General features: G+C 42.5%; 1 protein-coding gene across 3 annotated transcripts in view; it reads right to left on the reverse strand.

Annotated features, from left to right (window-relative positions):
* Nucleotides 1–21818, reverse strand: part of DGKQ (diacylglycerol kinase theta) — a 1656676-nt gene that overhangs the window by 117806 nt on the left and 1517052 nt on the right. For all 3 annotated transcript variants that reach the window (XM_069626394.1, XM_069626396.1, XM_069626395.1), the window contains one exon: nucleotides 13139–13320. In XM_069626394.1, the coding sequence (XP_069482495.1) occupies nucleotides 13139–13320 (182 nt within the window). The remainder of the gene's footprint in view (nucleotides 1–13138; nucleotides 13321–21818) is intronic.

Raw genomic sequence — 21818 nt, forward strand, 5'->3', positions numbered from 1 at the left:
TGAATACCTGTGACCCCTGGATCTGGGCCAGCCCTTGGTCAATGTAGGGAAGAGGCCATCGGGAAGTATGGACCCGTTTGTTGAGCTCCCTGAGGTCGGCGCAGAGTCTCCACTGGCCGTTTGGCTTCAATATTCCCAGCACCGGATTATTGAAGGTGCTGTGGATGGGACGGATTATTCCCCGGGACTCAAGGTTCTTAATTATTTCGGTAAGGGACTCCATTGATGCGAGAGGCAAGCGATATTGCTTCACAAACACAGGAGTCATGCCAGGGTCCGTGGGGATTGTTGTTGTGTGGATGTCAGTGCGACCACAGTCATACGAGTCTACCGCAAAGAGATCTTGGAAATCCAAGAAAACTTGTTTCAACTTTTGCTTTTGTTCCAGAGTCACACAGGCATCAGCTAGGTTGACTCTCTCTTCCACCATCTGCCTGAAGCCTGGAAAGACTTCTGGTTTGGCTATTACAGCGGCCTCCTCCAGCTGGGTGGAGAAGTCCCTGGTCAGAGTGCTGATTTGGACTGGAGGCTTCAGGTGGGAAAGGCAGCCCTCATGGACCTGGAAAATCACCTCATCCCTCCTGAAATCACAAGTCACATCTTCCTTACCATAGGGGCAGGAAGTGTACACCAGGAAGTTCCCCCCATGCCGGGTAAAAATCCTGTCTGGTGTTGTATGGTCCTCACTGTCACTGTCAAAACAGTCCTTGGGGATTGGTCCTAACAGCTCATTTACAAGATCAATGGAGAAATGTCGGTCATCAACCGCCATTCCGATAATGGTGCCTGCGGCTAGAGTAATACTCTTTGAGTCGCTGTTATCCACCTCTATTGGAATGGTGTCATGTTCTATGTTGACTAATGGTGTTGGGTTTACCCCTAACCCTTGCTGTTGGAGAGAAGCATTTAGATGTATGTAAGCATCAGGGTTTTTCAACTCTTGTCCCCTTTTAACTTTCACTTCCAGGGAGAATTGTCGGGTCCTTTCTGGGATGGTGACTTCCTCTTTAACCTGAATTTCAACTGCATAAGGTAGCAATTGAGCTGACCTAAATGCTTTTTCTGGATCATCAAAGCCCATGGGATTATCCGCTAATCGGGACCAAGCTTTGAAGTTTATTAGGTCCAAACTAATGGCAAAGCGATTGAGAATGTCACTGCCTAAGTAAAAGGCGGCAGGGACGTCTCGCACGACCCAACAATTGTGGACTATGCTCTTGTTGCCAATGGAGATTTTGAGCATACACCTGCTTGGCAGGAGATGTTTGGAATTAGGTGCTTCCAGGTCCATTTCCCATTTGTCTATCAGTTTGACGGTGGGAATGGCTGGATCTTTTGGGAGTTGGCGAAACATGGCTTTGCTGATGAAGCTCTTACCGTTGTTCACACACACTCGAGCGAGAACAGAGTCCTTCCCATCATTTAACTGAACAGGGATGAACAACTGCTCTCCAATTTGCTGAATATCAGCCAGGCTCTGAGCTGATTTCACATCTTTCTGGACTATAGGAGTGGGAGTTTCAGATTGTGGATTGGTATAGAATTTCAGAGTGTTTCCTTCCAGCGTGGAGTACCACTTTAGACTGGAAGGAAGGTTGATTTTCAGAAATAGAGAGGACCCTCCACCACCAGTCTCTTGTCCTACTGCTATTACTGTCACTTCTGGAATTTGGCTATTCTGGAAGTGAAATTCTACTTGGTCAGATTTTTGTTCAACCATGTGGCAGGTGCCGTTTAAACTAACATGGTTAACACTCTGTTTTAATTTTATTGGTCGGCTAGTCTGGGTCCAGAGGACCTTGTTTACACAATCTATTAGGGGTGACAACCTTCTCAGGAGGTCATTCCCTAGTAAACAAGGGGTGCCCTCTGGGGTCACAACTATGACCGGGTGTTTCAACTTATGTCGCCCAATTTTAATGTCCAAGTCTGCAGTCCCCTCAACGGGAATTTCCTTCCCGTCAAAGTTCTGGAGTTGTCCAGGAAGTGAGGTGAGAGGAATTTGGTAATTCTCTCCCCTTCCTGCATTCAGTTCATCAAAGGCCCTTCTGGACAGAAGGGTAGCTTGAGATCCAGTGTCCACCAGTGCCGAGATTGTACCCTGCCCCTGTACTTGTACCGGGGCATAATATCTTCCCTCCTTCTCCTCAAGGGGGCACAGATAATGTACATTTTTGGACAACTGGTGGGCTAACTTTCTGGTTTTGGACATCGCGAGAGAAGAATTTTGGGCAGAATTCTGTGGAGAGCCTTGGGAATCTGAAAGGAAAAGTTGGCAACTGGAGATCAGAGCCATTGTGGGTTCCCCTGGCTCCGGTTCTGGGCCGCCCCCCCCTTTTTGGAGGCAGTCACCAGGATGGGTTTGAACCAGGGGATGTTCTTGCTGTTGGTTCTGGGATGAGATAGTGGGCGGCGGTAGCTCAGTCTCCACATCTCCCCAGTCTGGATTTTCATCCCTAGGGACCCATTTTTCTTTGGGAGGAGTTCCCCCCTCTCTGAAGGAGAAGATCCTTTTCCCAGGATCCTCTGAGGATCCCTCTCCCTCAAATTGGAAGATCTGTACCTCCTCCTCAAATTGAGTCTGTTTGGGTCTTTTGTTTCTCCTACCCCCCCTCTGCTCCTTAGGAGGCAGACTTTCAGGGGCAAGAGATTTTGTTTCCGGTTCCTGGGTTTCCAGGGGCTGTTTACAAGTGAGGAAGGAAGCTTCCTCCAAGGCTTTACACCCCCCTTCCCTTTGTGCCTCCTCCCTGGGAACCGGTGAGTTATCGGGGTGCTGCCCCCGTCATTGTTCTGGAGCACCAGGTCCAGAGTTGGGTGCGTTCTGCGCCGGCACGCCCATCTGAGGGTTCTGCTGAGCCCTCAGTATGTGACCCAGGTCCCGCGCCATGTTTTGAACCTGGCGCTCTAACTGGGAAACCCGCTCAGGCTGATACGGGGCCCTGTTTTCTCCCCTGGGCTGATCCCGGGAAGGGTAGCTGTCCCTCCTCTGGTAATACCCCGGGTTGGGAAGATTTGGGTACCCCTCCACCCTTGGCCTCCCCTCTCCCGGATTCAGTGGTCTGGGCTCAGGGAATTGGGGAAAGAAGGATGGATGGTTTTGGGGCTGAAAGTCGGGTGGATATCTGGGGAAAAAGTTCTGCCCAGGGTTTGGTAAATTTCTGCCCTCCTGTGGGAAGTTTGGAGGGAAGTTCCCTGGGTTAGGTGCTTGTCTGGATCCCCCCCCTTGGGCTGGAGGAGTCCACACATAACCCAGGATGGGTCGATTTCCCTTGTAACGGGGACTTACATAATCAGGAGAGCGAGGGACCCCATTTGTGGGGCTGCCTCCTTGGCTCCCTGTCTGTGACTGACCCGAGGACCTCCCGGGCCTAGCATTATTAGGTGCAGGCAGGTTTTTAGGCCCCCCCATCTCCAAATCCAAAACGGGGGTGACCTTTACCTCTGCCACCTTGGCAGCAGCAGGGGTGCTGTTGGCTTTGGGGTTTTTCTGGGCATTACTTTTGCTATCTATCGGTTTCTGCACCTCATAGATCCGGGTAGCCTGTTCAATGACCCAGTCTAAAGATCTTTTCTCGTGAAAATCCCTCACGAGCTGGGTCATGATATATTTGGGCAAGGCATGGAAAAACGTATTTATAAATTCCCTGCTATCCGTGCGCACCCTTCTTGTGGTCTGTGCAAAAGCCCGCTTTAACTCCTGCACAAATTCTTGTGGGGCCTGATCCTCCCCACATTGCAAATTGTAGGCTGCCTTGCGAGCCTCTTGAGGATTTCTGTGAACAGAAAAATGTTTCAAGATGGCCGCCTTATAGGTGGACCATCTTAAATGATTTTGGTCCTCCAGCCCCGCAAAGAAACTGGAGTATTCCGGGGAGAAGGTCCACTTTACATATTGAATACAGCTTTGGCTGTCCTTCAAATGGAAAGTCTCCATCATTTGTTCAAACAACTCTAAGTGCTCCCAAACAGAATACTTAGCGTTCTTATGGTAAGGCGTGATGACGCTCCTGATCGCCTTAATCTGCTTTAAAGGGTCCTTAAGCAAGGCCCTTTTTGTCTTATTGGCCTTTTTGGTTCGGGTAACCCTTGTCCATTCTTCCTCGGACTCAGAGGCACTGCTCCCAGAGGTTCCCGTCTGTTCTTCCAGGTTTTCCCGGATTCTGCGAGCCTGGGAATGGCTGGCAGAATGTGAGGACCTGGTCTCCTGTGTCCTGCGCAGTTCAGAGGAGTCTTCAGATTCCTCCTTGCTGCCAGGATTTGATGGGTACCCCCTCCACTGACCTAACTGGGCAGAGGTTTTCAGGATGCCCTTAATGGGCCTACTCTCCTGGGGTTCCCCATTGAACCGTACTGTACTTGGGTGCCCATACCCGGATGCCCACCCCTCCATTCCTGAGTGGTACTGGCCTATGAGCCCCATACTCTTAGCTGGATAGTACTCTGCCATCCCTGTGGCCCTGTGCTCATGTGCGCCAGGGGACATGGGGGTGGTAGAGTCCAGGGACTGGGGGAGATGAAGGCCCCTGGGGTTAGGGCTCCTGCGGTTATGGTCAGGAGTCTCTCTTTCCCAGCGGACCTCATCTCTATCCGCCCCTGCTCCCTGTTGCAATGCAAGAGCCTGCATTTGTGCTTTCAGTTCCTCTGTTAAGGCCTTACTCGACTCTATCAGTTTCTCCTGCATCGCTACCTGTTGTTGGAGCCTATCATTGTGTTGACAGAGGGCCTCATTTTCCCTCTGTGCTTCCTGGTTGGTCCTGGAGAACTGGGCCAGTCTTTGCTGCAGGAGGGTTACCTCCTGGGCAATGTCCCTATTGGCCTGCTCCTTTCTTGCTAGAGCATCCTCCACCCTTCTGGTGTGCTCTACCAAGTTCTGGTTTTCTTTTTGGAGGTCACCCAGCCCCTGGTGGGCCAGGTGATTTTCTTCCATTTTTCTTTTTAAATGGCAGACTTCCTGGCCTAAGGCGTCTCTTTCCTGACTAAGAGCCTGCATTTGTGCCGCCAGGTCGTCCCTTTGCCTTTGGAAGGCACCAGCTTTCTGGCGCTCCTGATCAAACTCTGCCTGGGTATCCAGGTCTTTCAGAATCAGTTTATTGCTCTCCTCCTTCACTCTATCTAGGTGGCCTTGCAGGGTGACTACCTGCTCAGCACATGCCCTATTGAAGTCTAGCTGTTGCTCCAGCTTTTTCTGGCTTTGCAGTAGGGAGTCCAAACCTTCTTGGTGTTCCTTCTGCAAGGCCAGAAATCTGGTATCCTGTTCTGACTTTTCCTTTTGCAGCACATCCATATCCTCCTTTATTTTAGTGATGTACTGTCTGGTCTCATTTTCTGACTCCTGGCTTCTGTGCAGCCTTTGCTCAGAAGAGTCCAGATCAGATTGGGCCTTCTCTAACGCCATCTGTTGCCTTTTTGCCAGATCATGGCCTTCAGCACATTTATCCTGTATGGCTCCCATGTATAAATATAAATATGCCGCTATCCTAACAATCTTGTCGTGCTCATCTTTGGCCTTAGGAGCCATATATAGTTCACTCAGGGCCACGTGTAATGGACCCTGATCTCTATATATATCTGACCCTGTTTCAGTGACCTGTTGCGTGATGGCCTGCAACCAGATTGTTTGGTCCTGGTGAGTCCATTCACCTCTCACAAATAGTTTGTGTAAGAAGTGCTCTCTGGCTATTTTCATATCTACCAAGGTCGTCATTCTAGAGATTGGTCTCTGTCCTGACTTACAGAAGTTAGTATTTTAGTTTTGCAGAACAGAACTTTTCTTGGAGTGTCCCTTTTGAGGAAAGCTTCACAGCGTAATGCAGCGTGGTGATCCGACTGGATGTATGTATCCCGTCAGTTAGCACACTGTATTAAGCTGCACAAATGGTAAATCTAACCCAACGTCTCGGCTCGAGCCCCCACTTTGTAAGAGGATTCAATTCAACACTACAGCTAAGTCAACGCCTAGTCTATAATACTGAATGAAAACCCTTATTGATATATCTTTAGGTCCAGTTCATGCGTTCTGGATGACTACCCTTATATAACACCCCTCTCTTGGAATCCCCCTGACCCCACTGAGCCAAGAAGTAGTTCTGTTTTGCAAGTTAAAAGGTTTATTTGATAATTTAAAATAGATATATCACACTTTATAATAAATTAATAATTGAATATCACACTTAATCTGATATGGTAAAGATCAACAACGGAGAATCTGGCACTAGCACACTTCTATAATCACTAATGAGTTGACATGAAATGGATAAGGTAGCACACTGGTAAATAGGAACAAAAGTATAATGTGGTAGAGGATGCTTTATGTAAGCTCAGGTGGATGCAATATTCAATGAATGCAGTACAGAAAATACTCAATATGATTTCAACCAAACAATGTAATCACTTTTCTCTGGCTATTCACTCCCCCCCTCTTTATGCAATGCAAGGAAATGGGAGGAAAGCACACAGTTCTCAGAAATGCAATCAATGTAATCAGTTCAATCCAGCAAGCTTAGACAACAGAAAACAGATAGGAGTTTGAAAACACAAGCCCAAATTGCTTTGATATGTGCTGGCAATGAATTAAAAATATGCTGGAAATGCTTTTTAATTCCCTTTCAGAGGTTCAGGGTGAGTGGTATCTAGTTAATATTAGTCCAGGCTCACACTAGCAATGATGCAGGGATAGTTAGCAGGTTAAACGAATTTCTGGCAAATGGAAAGCAAACAGCAGCAGTTTTTACATGTGAAGAAATTGCAAATCGCGGTAAAATTCGCGGATGCGTGTTCCGCGATTGCGGTAAAACTATAAGGGGTAGGAATGCGGTTCTTGGTGCGATTCAAAGCTACGATTCTAAGCTATCAGAGGAAAGTTACTGCAAGTCTCTAGCCCAAACGGTCGCGGAGATATGAGCGATTTAATAGAGGTCGTTTTTGGGTTTGCAAATTTCAAAAGCTCAAAATGACAAGTGCAGCTTGCAACTAGAAATGACAGGTGACAGCTAGGAGGCAGTTCTACTTAGGTTAAATAGATTGAATTAGATGAATTTAAACTAAGAGATTGGTTCTACACAGTTCTGCGGGGTACTCACACTATATTCTTGAGTGAAATGTGCCTCGCCACGGATCTGGTCAGGGTTTTAGACTGGACTCTGGTCTGGTCTGGTCTGGCCTCTGCACTTCACAGTGATCTGGGTCAGCTCTCTCTGCTGGTCTGGGTCTCTCTGGGTACAGCACTGCTTTCTCTCTGGTCTGGTCTCTTAGTTCTGGATAGATTGAAGTCTCTAGTTTGGCTTTCTGGAGGTTGATGAAGGTAAGTATGGATTTTTCCGGCAGAGCGTCCCGCTGCAGATGGATTTGGAAGGTCCCTCTCTGTCCTGTCTGTCTGCTTTTATGTGTTTAGAATGTGGGTGTGTTCTAGCATCACTGACCCTACCTCTCTCTCAGCTTCTAATTGGTCAAACTTTCATTCGTCCCCTGATTGGCGAACTAAGTTGTGTCAGAGTGATGTCAGCCATTTATGATCTCTTGAAGAACCTCCCTTATCATCTGTGCACCCAAATCTATATATGATCAAAATACATACTTCAGAGTTACACAGTTGCTTGAAATTACATATACATGGTGTGGCTGAATTTAGCCATGTCTCTGTCCAAATCTGCTGTTTCTAGGAGCTTGCATTCAGAAATGGCAACTTCTAGCACTTTTTCATGTGCTGAACAACATTGGATCTTCATTAAATTTTATACAACTGTTCCTCACATATCTACCCACATACCAATGCATTTTTGTTTGTCTAGCTGAAACAGGCAGTCTGTAATATTAATAAACAATGGGGTTTTGCCCCAGAACATCACACAAATTCGAGTTTAGGCTTGAATTAAAGGTACTTTTTTTAAATTAAAGCTCTCAAAATTATACATTTCTGTCATTTGATTACAAAGAGTTATCAGTGTTTTTGTAAAATATATATTTTTCTTTCAATTCAGTTCTCAGAGTGTTGGAGTCCGCCTCCAAGACTTGGGTGGGTCAGTCCTCTGGGCAGGCAGGGCTTTGTTGACATTAAACAGTCAAAATCAACATATTCCTTTCAGAGGAAAGGGGCCATTGTGTGGTCTCTGGGAAGCTCCCAGCCAGTCTGCCTTCTATCAATCAAGAGGTCATGTGAGATTCTAACTCCTGGTGTGAAGCTCTTGAGGTGAGAGGGTTTCCCAGGCTTCAGGCCTCTGGGAACAGCATGTGGCTAATTTTTAATTAAAATGCAGCCTTTGAAGTCAGCTAAGTCAAATCCCTTTGTCAGCTACTGCACTCAGTTCTCCTGTCAGAGTTTAGACCGCCAGCGCCCCCTTGAGGATTTTGTTGGTACTGCATGCAATTTTGGGATTTTCTTGGATTAATGCATTCTAAACAGGAATGGTTCTTACATGGTAGTAAATCCTTGCTTAACATTGTTTTGATGGGGCTCCTTACAGTAAAAATGGTTATGTGGAACCCCACAAAAGGGTTGAATCTTTAAAGTGGTCCAATGAGTCACGATTTCAGCAACTTTTTGACATCAGTAACAGTGGATTTTGTTAACAAAGACCTTTCTTTACACTGGTGGGTGGCAAGTTAGGTAACCATTTTGGTGTGCGCACAACTGCGCAGCTCTCCTGGATTCTGGGATGAAATGATGGGCGGCGACAGCGCATCCCCATCTTTACGCACTCCAATGATTTATTTTTGTTCTGGGGTAAAATGATGGGCAGCGACAGCTTAATCCCCATATTTACCCCGTCTAATGATTCCACATGGGTCAAAACCCTCCACATTAGCACTGTCAAGATTCCAAGTGTAATAAGCCTAGTAACCTGTATTTACAGTTGACCCTAAATAGAATACAGATGTGAGAGGGGAACCTTGTGACACCATATAGGGCATTACCATAAACCCGCCATACAACTATACCACCATAACAGAATACCATGAAATTAGGAATAGCCCTCTGACAAAATCCATAACATATTTTGGTGCATTGGCCTGTGGGAAGGAGTTACTGGCCATGGAAAGTGTATTAGGCACAGCCATTTGGTGCACTTAAAAGGGATCAAATTCTGTGAGGTGAAATTGTGGCTGCACACAGTTTCATTATGTCCCAAATTGAAGCACATTTTTCTGAGCTGACGAACTACCTGGAGGCAAAGCTATTTGCCCATGGGGTGTGGTCATCAGAAAATGCAGTTTTATGGAGGGACTGCATATGTGAATAAGTGCAAAAAGAGTCATTGCACGACATCTTTGAAGAAGGCACTATTGTACAGGTCTGCCTGCTAAGACTTTTCAGGGCTTCAGACAGGAATGCAGAAAAAGATTGCATAATAAGATTATGTGTGAAGCTTTGGTTTCGCTTAAACCGATATCTAAGGCTGCAGGGGATCCATTCTGAGGTAATTAAAAAGTTACATACCAGCTTGGATGATGAAAGTGAGCACATAAAGTATCTAAAATCAGAATTAGAACAATCAAACACAGAGATGCAGTATAAATCTGGTGAAATGGATAAGCAGCTGTATCAGAAAAAAAGGCAGTTTGAAGAGAATGAACAGGAACTGATGCAACTGAAAGGGGTCATAGATGCAATAAGACAAGACAAGGATGATACTATTTTGGAAATGCAAACACTTCAAAAGAATAACATGGAGAGAGAAAACGAATTTCATGCTATAGAACAAGAAATGGTTAAAATGTTAGAGGAGAATGACAAGAAGGACAGAGAGTTTAATCAGGGCCAAATGCAAATAAATGAAATGCAAGCCGTGATTAATATGATTAGTGATGAGAACTCTAACCCTTGTCAAGAGGCAGACCGACTTCATAAACGGTACAAAGATTAGGGGGTTTTTATTCACCTGCCAATGGTTATCAGCAGTCCTACCCACCCGAGAAAAGAAATGAGCGACAGAATAATGCACCACAGGATGCACCAAGTTGCCCCATCAAAATATTGAAATCCATCAAAACTTTGATTAAACCCTCATTGATGGGGTAAATGGTGTCTTATGGTCCTTAGCCAAAAAACCATTGAGGCCTAAGAAGGTGATGTATAAGAACAACAGTATAAAATAATGTCATGCCGTGGCTAAGTCAGATAATGCAGTGGAAGTGTTTCTTTAGAATGGCTGTGTGCCTAGTGTCACTGTCATTCTAATGTGTCAGGGTGAAATGCAAGGTGAAAAAGAGAAACCAAATATGGAGGTGTATTTGGACCCACACAGAAATGGATGAAAACACATTGCACTTTTATTTAAACAAAGAGAAGTGCAAGCAGAATGGTACTTCAGAGATAAACACAGAAAAAACAAAACACATTACAATACTTTCTAAAATAGCCATGGGTACCTTTCTGTGTAAATGGGCATTCTGAAATGATACAAGCCATTTCAGCACTTGAGCAGGAAAGAAGTTTCATTAATGAGAAAATGCTTCAGCAAATAATTGACAGGGAGGAGATCCTGAGATTTAGAATAAAGAACCAACACATTTTTGGGTTGGGTTGTCAGAAGGTGCATGCTAAAAATCACAATTGGCCCTAAGACTATACATTACAAAGTGTGGATAGTGAGTGGGACGCAAAATAAATGTTATCTGCACAACCGCACGTTTTCAACACACCACTGTACTTTTGAGCATAAGGCTCCTCACTTCGTAGAGCTGGACTGCTTAAGGTAGGGATCGATTCTGAAGAACTGCCTAATGCCATATTTGTGTTAACCTACCCTTCTGTTGCAGGTTGTGGCTGTGATGTAACTGTATATAAGTCAAATAGTGAAAGGCGTGTGTGGTAACTGTTTTGTATTACTGTGGTTTATTTGGTTTAATTTTTAAGGCTTACAATAAATGTATATGTATTTGTATATACACTTGTCTAAGCGTATTCTGTGGAGTTCTACTGTGTGTGCTCATTGTGGGCTTCTGATCACTCTCACACCTCCTGAGACTTAGTCTTGACTGTCTGCCAAGCTACTGTGATTGGTCTGTCTTGTCCAGAATGTTCCCCAGTTCCACTAAACTAGGGTGGCCTCCTAAACATCTGCCCACCAGGTCAGAGTTTAGAAATCCATCTTAACAACAACTGCTGCTGCTATCAGCAACTACAAATAACTGTGTCAATTTGCAGTGCATTGATATTATAGCCATGGTTACAAGAAAAAAAGTTAAAATAGGAATTTTCTAAACAGCTACAGTGAGGTGGGGGTGGAAAGTAGCCATGACAAGTGGCCTGGTACTGCTTTGAAAGATAGAGTGGGCACGGCCAAAGGCTGTGCTCACTAGCCGGGGCCAAACGCCCTGGGTAGTGGGCATGGGCAAAGGCTGCGCTAACTAGCTAGGTCGAAAGGCCCTGGGTAGTGGGCCCCGAAATATTGAGGGAATACATAAAGTGGAGCTGGTCGAAGGCCAGGGCTAGTTGACCAGTACTGCTTTAAAATAGAGTGTGCAAGGCCGAAGGTCCCAAAGTATTGGAGGAATATATACAGAGGACACGGCCGAAGGCCATACCTAGAGGACCAGCATTGATTTAAAATATAGAGTGGGCATGGGCAAATGCTGTGCTCACTAACCAGAGCTGAAGTTCCCTGGCTAGTTGGCCTGAAATATTGGTTCAACATATACAGTGGGCACAGACGAAGGCCATGGCTAGTGGCCTGCTGCTGCTTTAAAATATAGAGTGGGCATGAGCCGAAAAAATGGGGAACATATACAGTGGGCACAGCCGAAGGCCATAGCTAGTGGGCCCGAAATATTGGGTGAACAATACAGTAGGCACAGTCGAAGGCCACTGGCCAGTGGTGCAGGAAAAAACAATGGTATAACAAAACCCTTGAAATTCACTGAAAAAACTTAAGTTAAAATGTAGTTAAGTTGACCAGATGTACTGCAAAACAACACCTGAAAATCAGTGTATTTGGGAAGTCATGACCGGCTTAACTCAGTGCGTTCCCATTGCACAGCCCAAGAGCACATATATATTTGAACAGAAGGAATTCACAATAAAATACAAAATTGCATTATGGGGGGACACAGCATTATAGGGGACATCAACGTGAGCATGCTGAGTTAAGCCGGTCATCACTTTGCAAATGCACTGAATATCAATGGTTTGGTTGCGATAAATCTGGTCAACTTAACTAAACTTTAACTAAAGTTTTTTCAGCGAATATAAATATGTGTGTGTATGTTATTTTTGTGGCAGAGGTAAAAAACAAAACTATGGGTTTAAATAGATAATAGACACGGATAGACAAGAAATGCTTCCACATGCACAACAATTTGAATGCCGGGGTATGCCTGGCCTTACCTGTAACCTTCTTCTGACAAAAACATTTGCTTTAATTATCGACATTTCTATGTTTTTAATTGTAATTTCTCCCAATATTTATTGGGCAGATTTCTTAGATCTTTAACCAAACCAATATTGATGTCGTTAACATGTGGTAAAGTTTATATACTTCTAATGTGTCTTGTCATTTAGGGCAACTAACTGTTGTGTTACGTATGGGGAAAATATGACAAAAGCAAGGGGAGCTTGGCAACATCTATACACCCCAGATTCCATACAAGAAAAACGTTCAAAGAGTTTTAAATCAATCCACTTCTGAATTCATTCTTCATGAAATGGTATGTTTCTTCTTTATTTGTACAATGCTTACCTTCCATTGTCATAATGCTCCTGGAGTTTGCTCTTCACTCTCCAGGTAGAGGCACACCTTTGTGCACCACTTACTTACAAATTTCCCTTTAAGTTTTGCACGCCGCATATACGGCCCAGTTACAAAATTACTCATAGCACTCTTTTTATGGGAGTTGTGTAGTCCACCCGTTATATTCTTTACATGTTGCTTCACAGATCGTGGCAACAATTGGAGTTAGCAGCACAATTCATAAGTTGCAAGTGGCTCTTGGCTGCAGTTTTATTTATTTACAGGGGTTTATCATGTGGGATGCACAGTGCTAAAGACTAAAAGGCAAAACTCTTGTAGGTACTTACACCACATTCAATGGCTAAACAGGTTATAACACAGGCAAGGCAATGAAAGTGAATAAAAACATAAGCTACCACATCTCAACTGACCACCCTGTACACCAAACTAGAAGTAAACAAAAATGTGAATACCTTTGGCGGTTCAGGCTCCAAAATGCCATTTTCGGTGCTATCAACAACTTCCTGAGCATCTAAAAGGATGGTCCAGCGGTCCATGAGTACATTGTCAGCTTCATCCACTGATACTAAAATAGAGTAGGGGTCTTCTCCACTATATCCAGCACCCCAGCGCAGAACCCTGCCCAAGTCGTTTCCTGTGTTGGCAACACAAATGTGAGATTTTGTATGAGCACAATTCCTAACAAATAGTAGCTAAATAAGATTTAAATAAGCCAACTTTTACACATTTCAAAGTTCCATGTCAGCTATGAAACATTAAAAAAATGTTGTCTGGTATAAACATAATAGGCTAGCATTATGTACAATACACGTGCACATTGCTAAAAGTATTGCTTACTATGGGCCAAAGAAATGATCTTCCTTGACTCCCTTCAGCCAAGACCATTGATTCTCCTGGTGCATGAATTATATTACGACAAAGCTAAAATGAAGGAAACAACTCTAAATGGACACACATATGTTTATGGGGTGGGTACAATAGATGATAGTGGGCACCGCCCCATCTCAACAGTGCCCTCTGAAAAATCATAAAGGAGTATGTCGTTCTGTCTAGCCAGGTTCAATGTAAGATATTGTACCCACCTCTACCAAACCCCAAGGAAATCATACTTATCAGGAAAATAATTCTAAGTATGTTCACCTTACATTAGTGTCACATGTCCTTACCTCAACGATGATGGAGTCCATTCATTTGTATTGAGCATTATGCATACTTAATTTACTCTTTAGTTGCATAAAAGACAAACAATCACCACTGTAAAGATATGGGACAAAAGTGGCAGTAACTTCCTTGCAAGTACATTGTCCTCAATTATTGATGGTGCAGAAGTGGCACCGCTGTCCCCATCATGATGGGTTGCCTAAGATGAGGCAAACTACATCCTGGGCTGTTAAGTGGTTTAGTTAAAAAAAAGTTCAGCTTAATATAAATATGAGATATATTTGTATTGGGTCCATGGAGATGCAGGGATGCAAATTAAATCCAAACCTTTTTTTATTTTCTTCCATTTTGGATCTGGACACCAGGCTATGTCCAGAGATCCAGTGATGGAAAAATGTTCAAAGCGGCATATAGCGGATCCTGGAGCATGTCCTGATCATGAAAGGACCGGGTATGAGCTATTACATTTTTTATCGGGTTTAAAACATAGAGGGTTGGAAAAAGGACGGCCAAAAGTGGATAAGTGTTGTTAAAAGAGTGTGATGGTTCACCAATAACTAAGACAAGTGAGAAGAATGGTCACAGAGGTTGCAACTCTCGCTAATACAGGGGTGCTAAGTATTCCCACAGTTCTCGTAGGCAACAGTTGCCATTGTAAATCTTCCAGGCTGAAAGAGAAAAGGAGACTCTGAATTTCAACTGAAGCTCTGAGTTTCCACAAAAATTAAAACTGATCCCATTTGTCAACAAGAGTGTGTGGTTCAGGTGCGAGACTCACGGCTGAATCTGGTGCAAGTCAGTATTGTGAATGTACAGAGTACATGCCAGCTAAAAGGGAGGTTTGAATTTGGCATTGCATAACAGCTGATGTTGCCAGGTTGCAACACACCACAGTAATATGGACTGAGTGCAATGAAACATAAATTAACATTTAATAATTCTCCTAACACCCCTAACCCATTAACCTATCCCTTACTAATATTAAATGCGGTTCAGTCCATAACTTTTGGTGCACATTGCTACACTGAAGGTAATGGCAAAGACACGCTGTGCAATGTTAATTGGACATGCAAAACTCAAACACGAAGAATAAAAATTGCTTTTGCACTGAAGACATGAGGAATGCGAGCTGTGGAACGTAGAGCCTGTTTTGCGCAAAGTAAGCTTACTGTCTAAAAATGTTCAGGACAGGAAAACAACGCATAGAAAAGTAACACTGTTCATCCATTGCTGCTCTGCATCACAATCAATATTGCAGGCTGATCACATGCTCTCTGGAACTTTCTAGCGGGTTGATTACTGGACAATGGTAGTGGTTTTGATGAACACATGACAGATTAAGTCACTTCCTGTCCTCAAGCATTATGAGGTTCCCAGCACTCCTTCCCACAGCTTCTAGCATGCATTTTGCTTACATGGTATACAGATCATACCACCTTGGAACAACGGGCATGGACAAATATTTATAGGGCATAGAATAAAAATATAGATACACTCCAAAACCGTTTTTTAAAAATAAAGACATGGTTAACCTCCTAGAAGCAGTCAGTCAGTCAAAATGTTATGTCGTTTGTACCATAGCACCAATAAAAGCAGAAATACAAAGAACCACATCATTCATAATAAAAACAATATCAGTAAACATATCCTGCAGTAACAATAACTACAATGAATACAATCAATATTTGGATCGAGCAAAGCATAAAAACCCCAGCTACAACTATATGTCATGAGAAAAAAGTACCAGGTATAATTGTATTTAAATAAACCCTATAGCTCATGCAGTTCTAATACTCAATGCTATATGTAAATACTGTAATAATGACCTGTTGCTTTCATTGTGTGTGATCCAAGCAAAAAGAGGAGAGAGCTTACACTTGTCCTATCCTGCTTCCCTTAATAATGGTTTCAGTAGCCTTTTCAGTGACACTTCATATTTTGGACAGATTACTATAAAATTCAACAGTAACTCCAAACATCCCATGCAAAAATGAAAATGTGCATTGTTCCCAAGGATATTGTCAGAGTTAATCGATCACCTTACCATAGCCCTATTGTAGGGATCGCATCAGAACAAGCTTTTGTTATGAAAATTCATAATTTTCCTGATGGTGACGAATTCAAGTTCATCTGTGATGAGTTGTTTCTAAGCATGTGTTCCTTGATTTGACTAACTCTCACTCTTCTCTCTTATTTTGATATTTAACCAGTAAATCATATTGGATTACCACTTTGTGTGAATGTGCTTCTTGGTTGGTTAATATGATGTTGATGAATATGAATATCATTACATTAAAATAATTCCTTCCAACATGTTGTAACCAAGATACCTTCATTGCTCTATCACTGCCATAAACAGCTCTCAAGATCTTCTGTCATATGAGAGTAATTCTTTCAAGTTGATAAAAAGAATGCCACAGGACTCCGAGCATAATGGTCTTTTCAAATAGCTAGTCTCCACTTATTGTGGACTGCTCAATGTGGAGTAGAATTCAGGAGATCGACAGCTTTTTGCAAAGCTGTATTTCCATTACTTGGGGAAGGGCACCATTTTCTTATCGCCATATGCTTGCCCGAAACAGCGACACAGCCCTACTTTGACCTCAGATAGTTTAACCATGAGGTCAATTAGCTAGACATTGTAGGTTTTCCCAAACTGAAAGATTCCACAAGTTAACTGCTTCATCCTATGCACTTGTTTCTCAAAATGCATAACTGGGGACAGATTCTAGGTGAACCTTACCTCAAGATAATCATACAATGTTGGTACGGGAATAAATTAGCCATTGGTGTAAAAACACCATGCAGTGATCTTCCTGGTAGAATGGAAGTCTCACTGCAGTCACTGCAGATTTGTTTGAATTTGCAAAAAGACCGACATCAGCCATGTAATTAGTATAACCATAATTGGGGGACTGCAATGCCTGCAGCTTTCCAGCAATGAGAACAGAGTCATATGCTCAACCCAAACGTAGAATTTGCCTTGCTTCCACCTATGGGACAACAAGATTAAGTTTACAGAAAGTAATGTACAGTAATTTAGTTAAAAAGTTTAAAAGCAGGGGGTGACAAATAGCACCGCTGCTGGATGCCCCAAGTTGTTGGGAAGAAAGTAGTTAATTGGCCTTGAGCATCAAATCTTTTCACTGCTGAGTTTTCGCTATGTAACGTAATAAGAACTAACAGGTTTGCTGGAACACCCATTCCGTTAAGAATAGCCCATAACTATTGACTGCATCAAATGCTGTCTTTAAGTCCACATAAGATACCGATAGAGGCTCTTGTTTAATATATACTGATTTTGTTGCCAATAAGCATGAGTTCAGCACTTGATGTTTGACATCTAGCCCTTGACAAAAAGCCCACATTCACCTTCGCTAGAACCACATTACCATTAACCTAATCCGTTATTCTAGTTACATTTTTATTTCCAAAGATTGTAATTTTAAAGCTAGCATCCAACAAAGAAAAGGGTCTATAACTAGAGGGTTCACCTTTGTCGCCTTTTCTAAATATAGGGAAAACAAATGCCTGTTACCAAGAAGTGGGAACAACACCAATTTTATGCATAGCATTATAGGCATTACAAAGCAGGGGAGCCCATCCCTCAGCGATATACTTGAAAAGATCTACCGAGATACTCTCTGGACAGAGTACACACTGTCTGTTTACTCTGGTAAGAGCACAGGATTTCTTTGGGTTCAAAAGAAATTAATAACAATTATGGGAGGTGAATTTGGGGTGCTTTTTATCACTTTTCCCAGGTTTTATTGCACGCTTGAGAGGATTCAACACATTCCAAGAAAGCTGGAAGAGGACAGAGAAAGGCCCCTGGTAAAACATAGGGTGGCCCACTGTAAAGATTTTAAAAAGATGAGAAAATAAGGCAGTGGCTGAGGAGAATACACTCAACAGCTACGAAGGCAACTGTCACTAGGGTGGATGCTATGGCATAAAACAAGGACATCTTTCAGTAAAGTGCACTGAACCAACCGTTGAACAGAATAATGTGCTCTTAAGGGAAGTGTCCTTCTGTCAGAAAACATGAACAACGGAATCACGCTAAGAGCGTTTGAAGCTGTCCTAACATTGGCATTTCCAATAATTGTACAATGGATTTAGTTTGTTTTAGAGTGTTGGAAATAGTCTTAGCATTGGCATGCCTGACATTTGTAGACTTCACCTTTGATCTGGCAGTAACCGTGATTCTTTTAAAAAGAATTAACATACATAAAAACGTTGGGCACATTTTTTAAAAAAAAGTTAAATGGGTAGTTCACTCAAAAATGCTATTGTCTAAAAAGAGTGGCCATAATGAAAAATATGTATAAACAATATTTTTACTAAAGTTCTGATGTAAAACATTTGAGAAATGAGCCTCAGAGTCAGGGTTTTTAATGACTAGGAGGCATACATTTTGTGAAATTACCAAGCCTCCTGTGATCATGTTAACGCTTCTCACACGGCACTAATCAAGCAAAATCCCCCTACTAGGAGCTTTTGCTTATTGCTGTTGGAGAGCAGAGAATGCTGACAGGCTGAAGCTGGAGGCTTGTCCCTGTGTTCCTGGCGAGTGCTGCTTCTATTTATATTTAATCAAGCATGCCCGTACTTTGTTTTAATTTTCCAGGGCTTCCCCAGAAACTTAAAATGAAAGTACCAGCAATTTTAAACAATCCACCCCCCACCACAATCGGCGTACGGCAGAGTAATCATAATGGCCGTGACTTTCATTTTAAGCTTTCCTGGGAACTTACAACAAAAGTACAGGCAATTATAAATACTCTGCTGCAATCGCTGTACAGCGGAGTAGTCATAATTGTATTGACGTTCATTGCATGTTTTATGTGCTCCACTGGTCTGGGGGAGCACAAGAAACTTAAAACGAAAGTCACGGCAATTAGGAATACACGCCAAAAGAGTATTCATAATTGCGGTGCCTTTCAATTTAAGTTTTCTGTGGTCACCTGGACCGAGGGAGCACAGGAAACCTAAAATGAAAAGCACAGTATTTGTGAATATTATGGCAGCCGGCAGAGTATTCATAATTGCTGTTACTTTCTTTTTAAGTTTCCTGTGCTGGAAACTTAAAATGAAAGTCAGGGCAATTAGGAATACTCAGGCTGCCGCAATTCTATATTAATGAAATTCATTGACATAGGATGGAGGGGCCGCCTGCCGCCACAATCTTGGGCAGCCTGACAGTATTCTCTGCTCTCAGGCAGCAATAAGCGAAAGGCTTTTGCTTGATTTGTGCCACGAGAACAGAGTTTACAGAAAATCAAGAGGCTGTCTAGAAGGTATAAAAATAGATGCCTCCTAGTGCAAACTTTGGGGCTCATTTCCCAAAAATGTTACATAGGAATTTTTGTAAAAATATGTTTTATATATATTTTTCATTATGGCCAATCTTTTTAAATAATAACATTTTTGAGTGAACTACCCCTTTAAGGAACTAACTTAAAAAAGGTAAAGTCTGAAAATGTTGGGATTCCACAGGTTCAGGTACACTCATCCAAAGGTAACATCATATGAACTCTACATATGTTGGGAATGCCAATGCCAAGGTACCAACTCTCAAACAAAATGAATGTATAAAATTTAGCAAGTCCATCGCAAAACCAATCAAACCTTAACACACACTACACCACTACTTCAAAAGACTTGCTAAAAAGTATAGCATGAAAGTGAGCCATCCAAAATTCAAAGAACGTTTTGTGAATTAGTGGTGTAGTTAGAGTTAACGTTTATTTGTAATGTGTTGCACTTGTCTGAGGGAATTATTTAATTTGGTCTGAATATTAAAAGCAATTATGTGAGTACTTTTTGCCATGACAAGTCCACCTGTCTGCCTAGCTTAGGCAACTCTATTCATATGCAGAATTTGATGAGGTATGCAGCATATATTTTGGTTTTTTTCCATTTCTCCATGATATTGCTGTTTGGTCTAAGTAATATTGGACCATGTGCTGCTGTTTTGCAGTTCAAGTTATAGAAATGTCTTGTTGCATTCTTCACAGACCTGTTTTACGCACTTGTTTGTGTTTTCATCTATTTCTACTGTGTGATATTGTTTTCTGGGTTCCGTGTGGGTTCATTTGCATGCAGCCTAGTACTGGTGTACAGGGGTATCTTAGCAAATGGTGCTACCTGATTAGGATTCCCTCTGAATAAAGTGGGGCCCATCTGAAAGGCAGATTAGAAATGCAAAGAGCTTTCAGAACAAATAGCAAAAAAGCATCCACCTGAGATGAAAGGGCAAACGTCAGGCTCCCATTCTGTAATAAAAAGAGTAGTAGCATAGTTGCTGAGAGCCCGCACTGGGTCTAGCCATGAAAATTGATCTGCAGCTTGTTAGGATAAGGCGGAGGAAAAACACAGGAAGATGGATCTTTTCAGTGAGATGAAAATACAAGACCACCTTTGGACGGAAACATCACCTTCGCTTTGGAAAAAAACAACCTCCTACTAAACTTGGTGAATTTCTATCAACATTTTCATGCCAAAAAAGATTGCTAAAAACATTTTCCCCTGGTTAACCCTAGAGGTTGCAAAATGCAATATGTATCCCATGATATCTCAAAATGTTTCATAGTTGGCACACGTATCGCACTTAGTAAAAGTAGATGGCAGTAAAAATGTGCTTTCTAAAAGCCAACACACAGAGACATGCACAACCAACATGGAACAGAGGCACAGTAGGGTGGAATGGACGAAAGTAATACAGAGCTAAAACACGCAACACATACAAGTACCTGCAGCACCAAAAAAACATGGAAGAATGTAGATCCCATACAACAAGACAACTCCACACACATCACACTCTGCCATATTGTTTGCACAAGCAAATGAATGCTTGCTGGAACAAAAGCCATTACGCATGAGATGTACAACACGCCCTCACATAACCGTGCTACTTATATGTCCTTGTCCAAATGTAAAAAAGTGTATACTATCCAACTCATAGAAACATTACCCAACACATACATACACAAGCACACAGGGAAATAACTATACCCCATAACGCCAGACTCAGACCCATCCACATCTATTACACATGAAAACATGCGAGAAAGTAATGACATGTTCAACCTATGAATGTAACATCCAATCATAAATCCATGCTCATCTGTACACCCGTCCTGCATAACTATGCTAATGAAATGGTCAGGTGCAAGAGAAATAAAGTGTGTACTGCCCAACACACAAAGAGGTCCCAAGACCCATCCTGTTTACATGGTTAAAAGTCCGCGTTTTAAATCAAAATGTATTAAGTATGACAACCTGCAAGCCGGGTGTAAAGTGTTAACTGTTATGTATTGCTTTAAAAGTTGCACAGTGTGTTCTTTAATACGATATACAAGTATGATCTATGTATATATAAGTTATACATCTGCACATTCATGTTTCAGGGGGCTCTCTAACATGCTGCACATCACACACTTAAAATGTAATATGCAATAGACACGAAAGAAGTTGGACTGCTTACAAGACACCGAACTGTGCTCAACATAGATCACAGATGAACAGCTTGTCATAGAATACACTTCACCAACTTCGACAACCTAATTATAATGAAGAAATGTCAGTCCATTGCTGCATGAGTGACACAGAAAACACCACAGTGACTAAGATACCACCAATGACAGCAAAATTATGAAGGTCAACCCCTGTATAAACATAAATAAATAAGCCATTTGAAGACATCTGTTGCATTTCAACAGTGGAAGGCAAAACCCAGCACAGCAGATCGGACATTAAAGAATACACTGGAATATCCCAAACCCCTTACAGGAAAGAGAATCCTCAGAGCTGTCCTCTAGCCATTTCACATAGTTCAGACATTAGCTACAAGTGTTACTAACCCAGAATATCACACATGCACACCACAAAACACAGCAGTTTAAAGTAATTCATCTTCAAATGTATATAACCACTAAACCAGGCAACAACGAACAAAGGCAATGGCTA

This window comes from Ambystoma mexicanum, chromosome 6p, assembly GCF_040938575.1.
Source record: "Ambystoma mexicanum isolate Mex_15411 chromosome 6p, UKY_AmexF1_1, whole genome shotgun sequence".
Lineage (NCBI taxonomy): Eukaryota > Metazoa > Chordata > Amphibia > Caudata > Ambystomatidae > Ambystoma > Ambystoma mexicanum.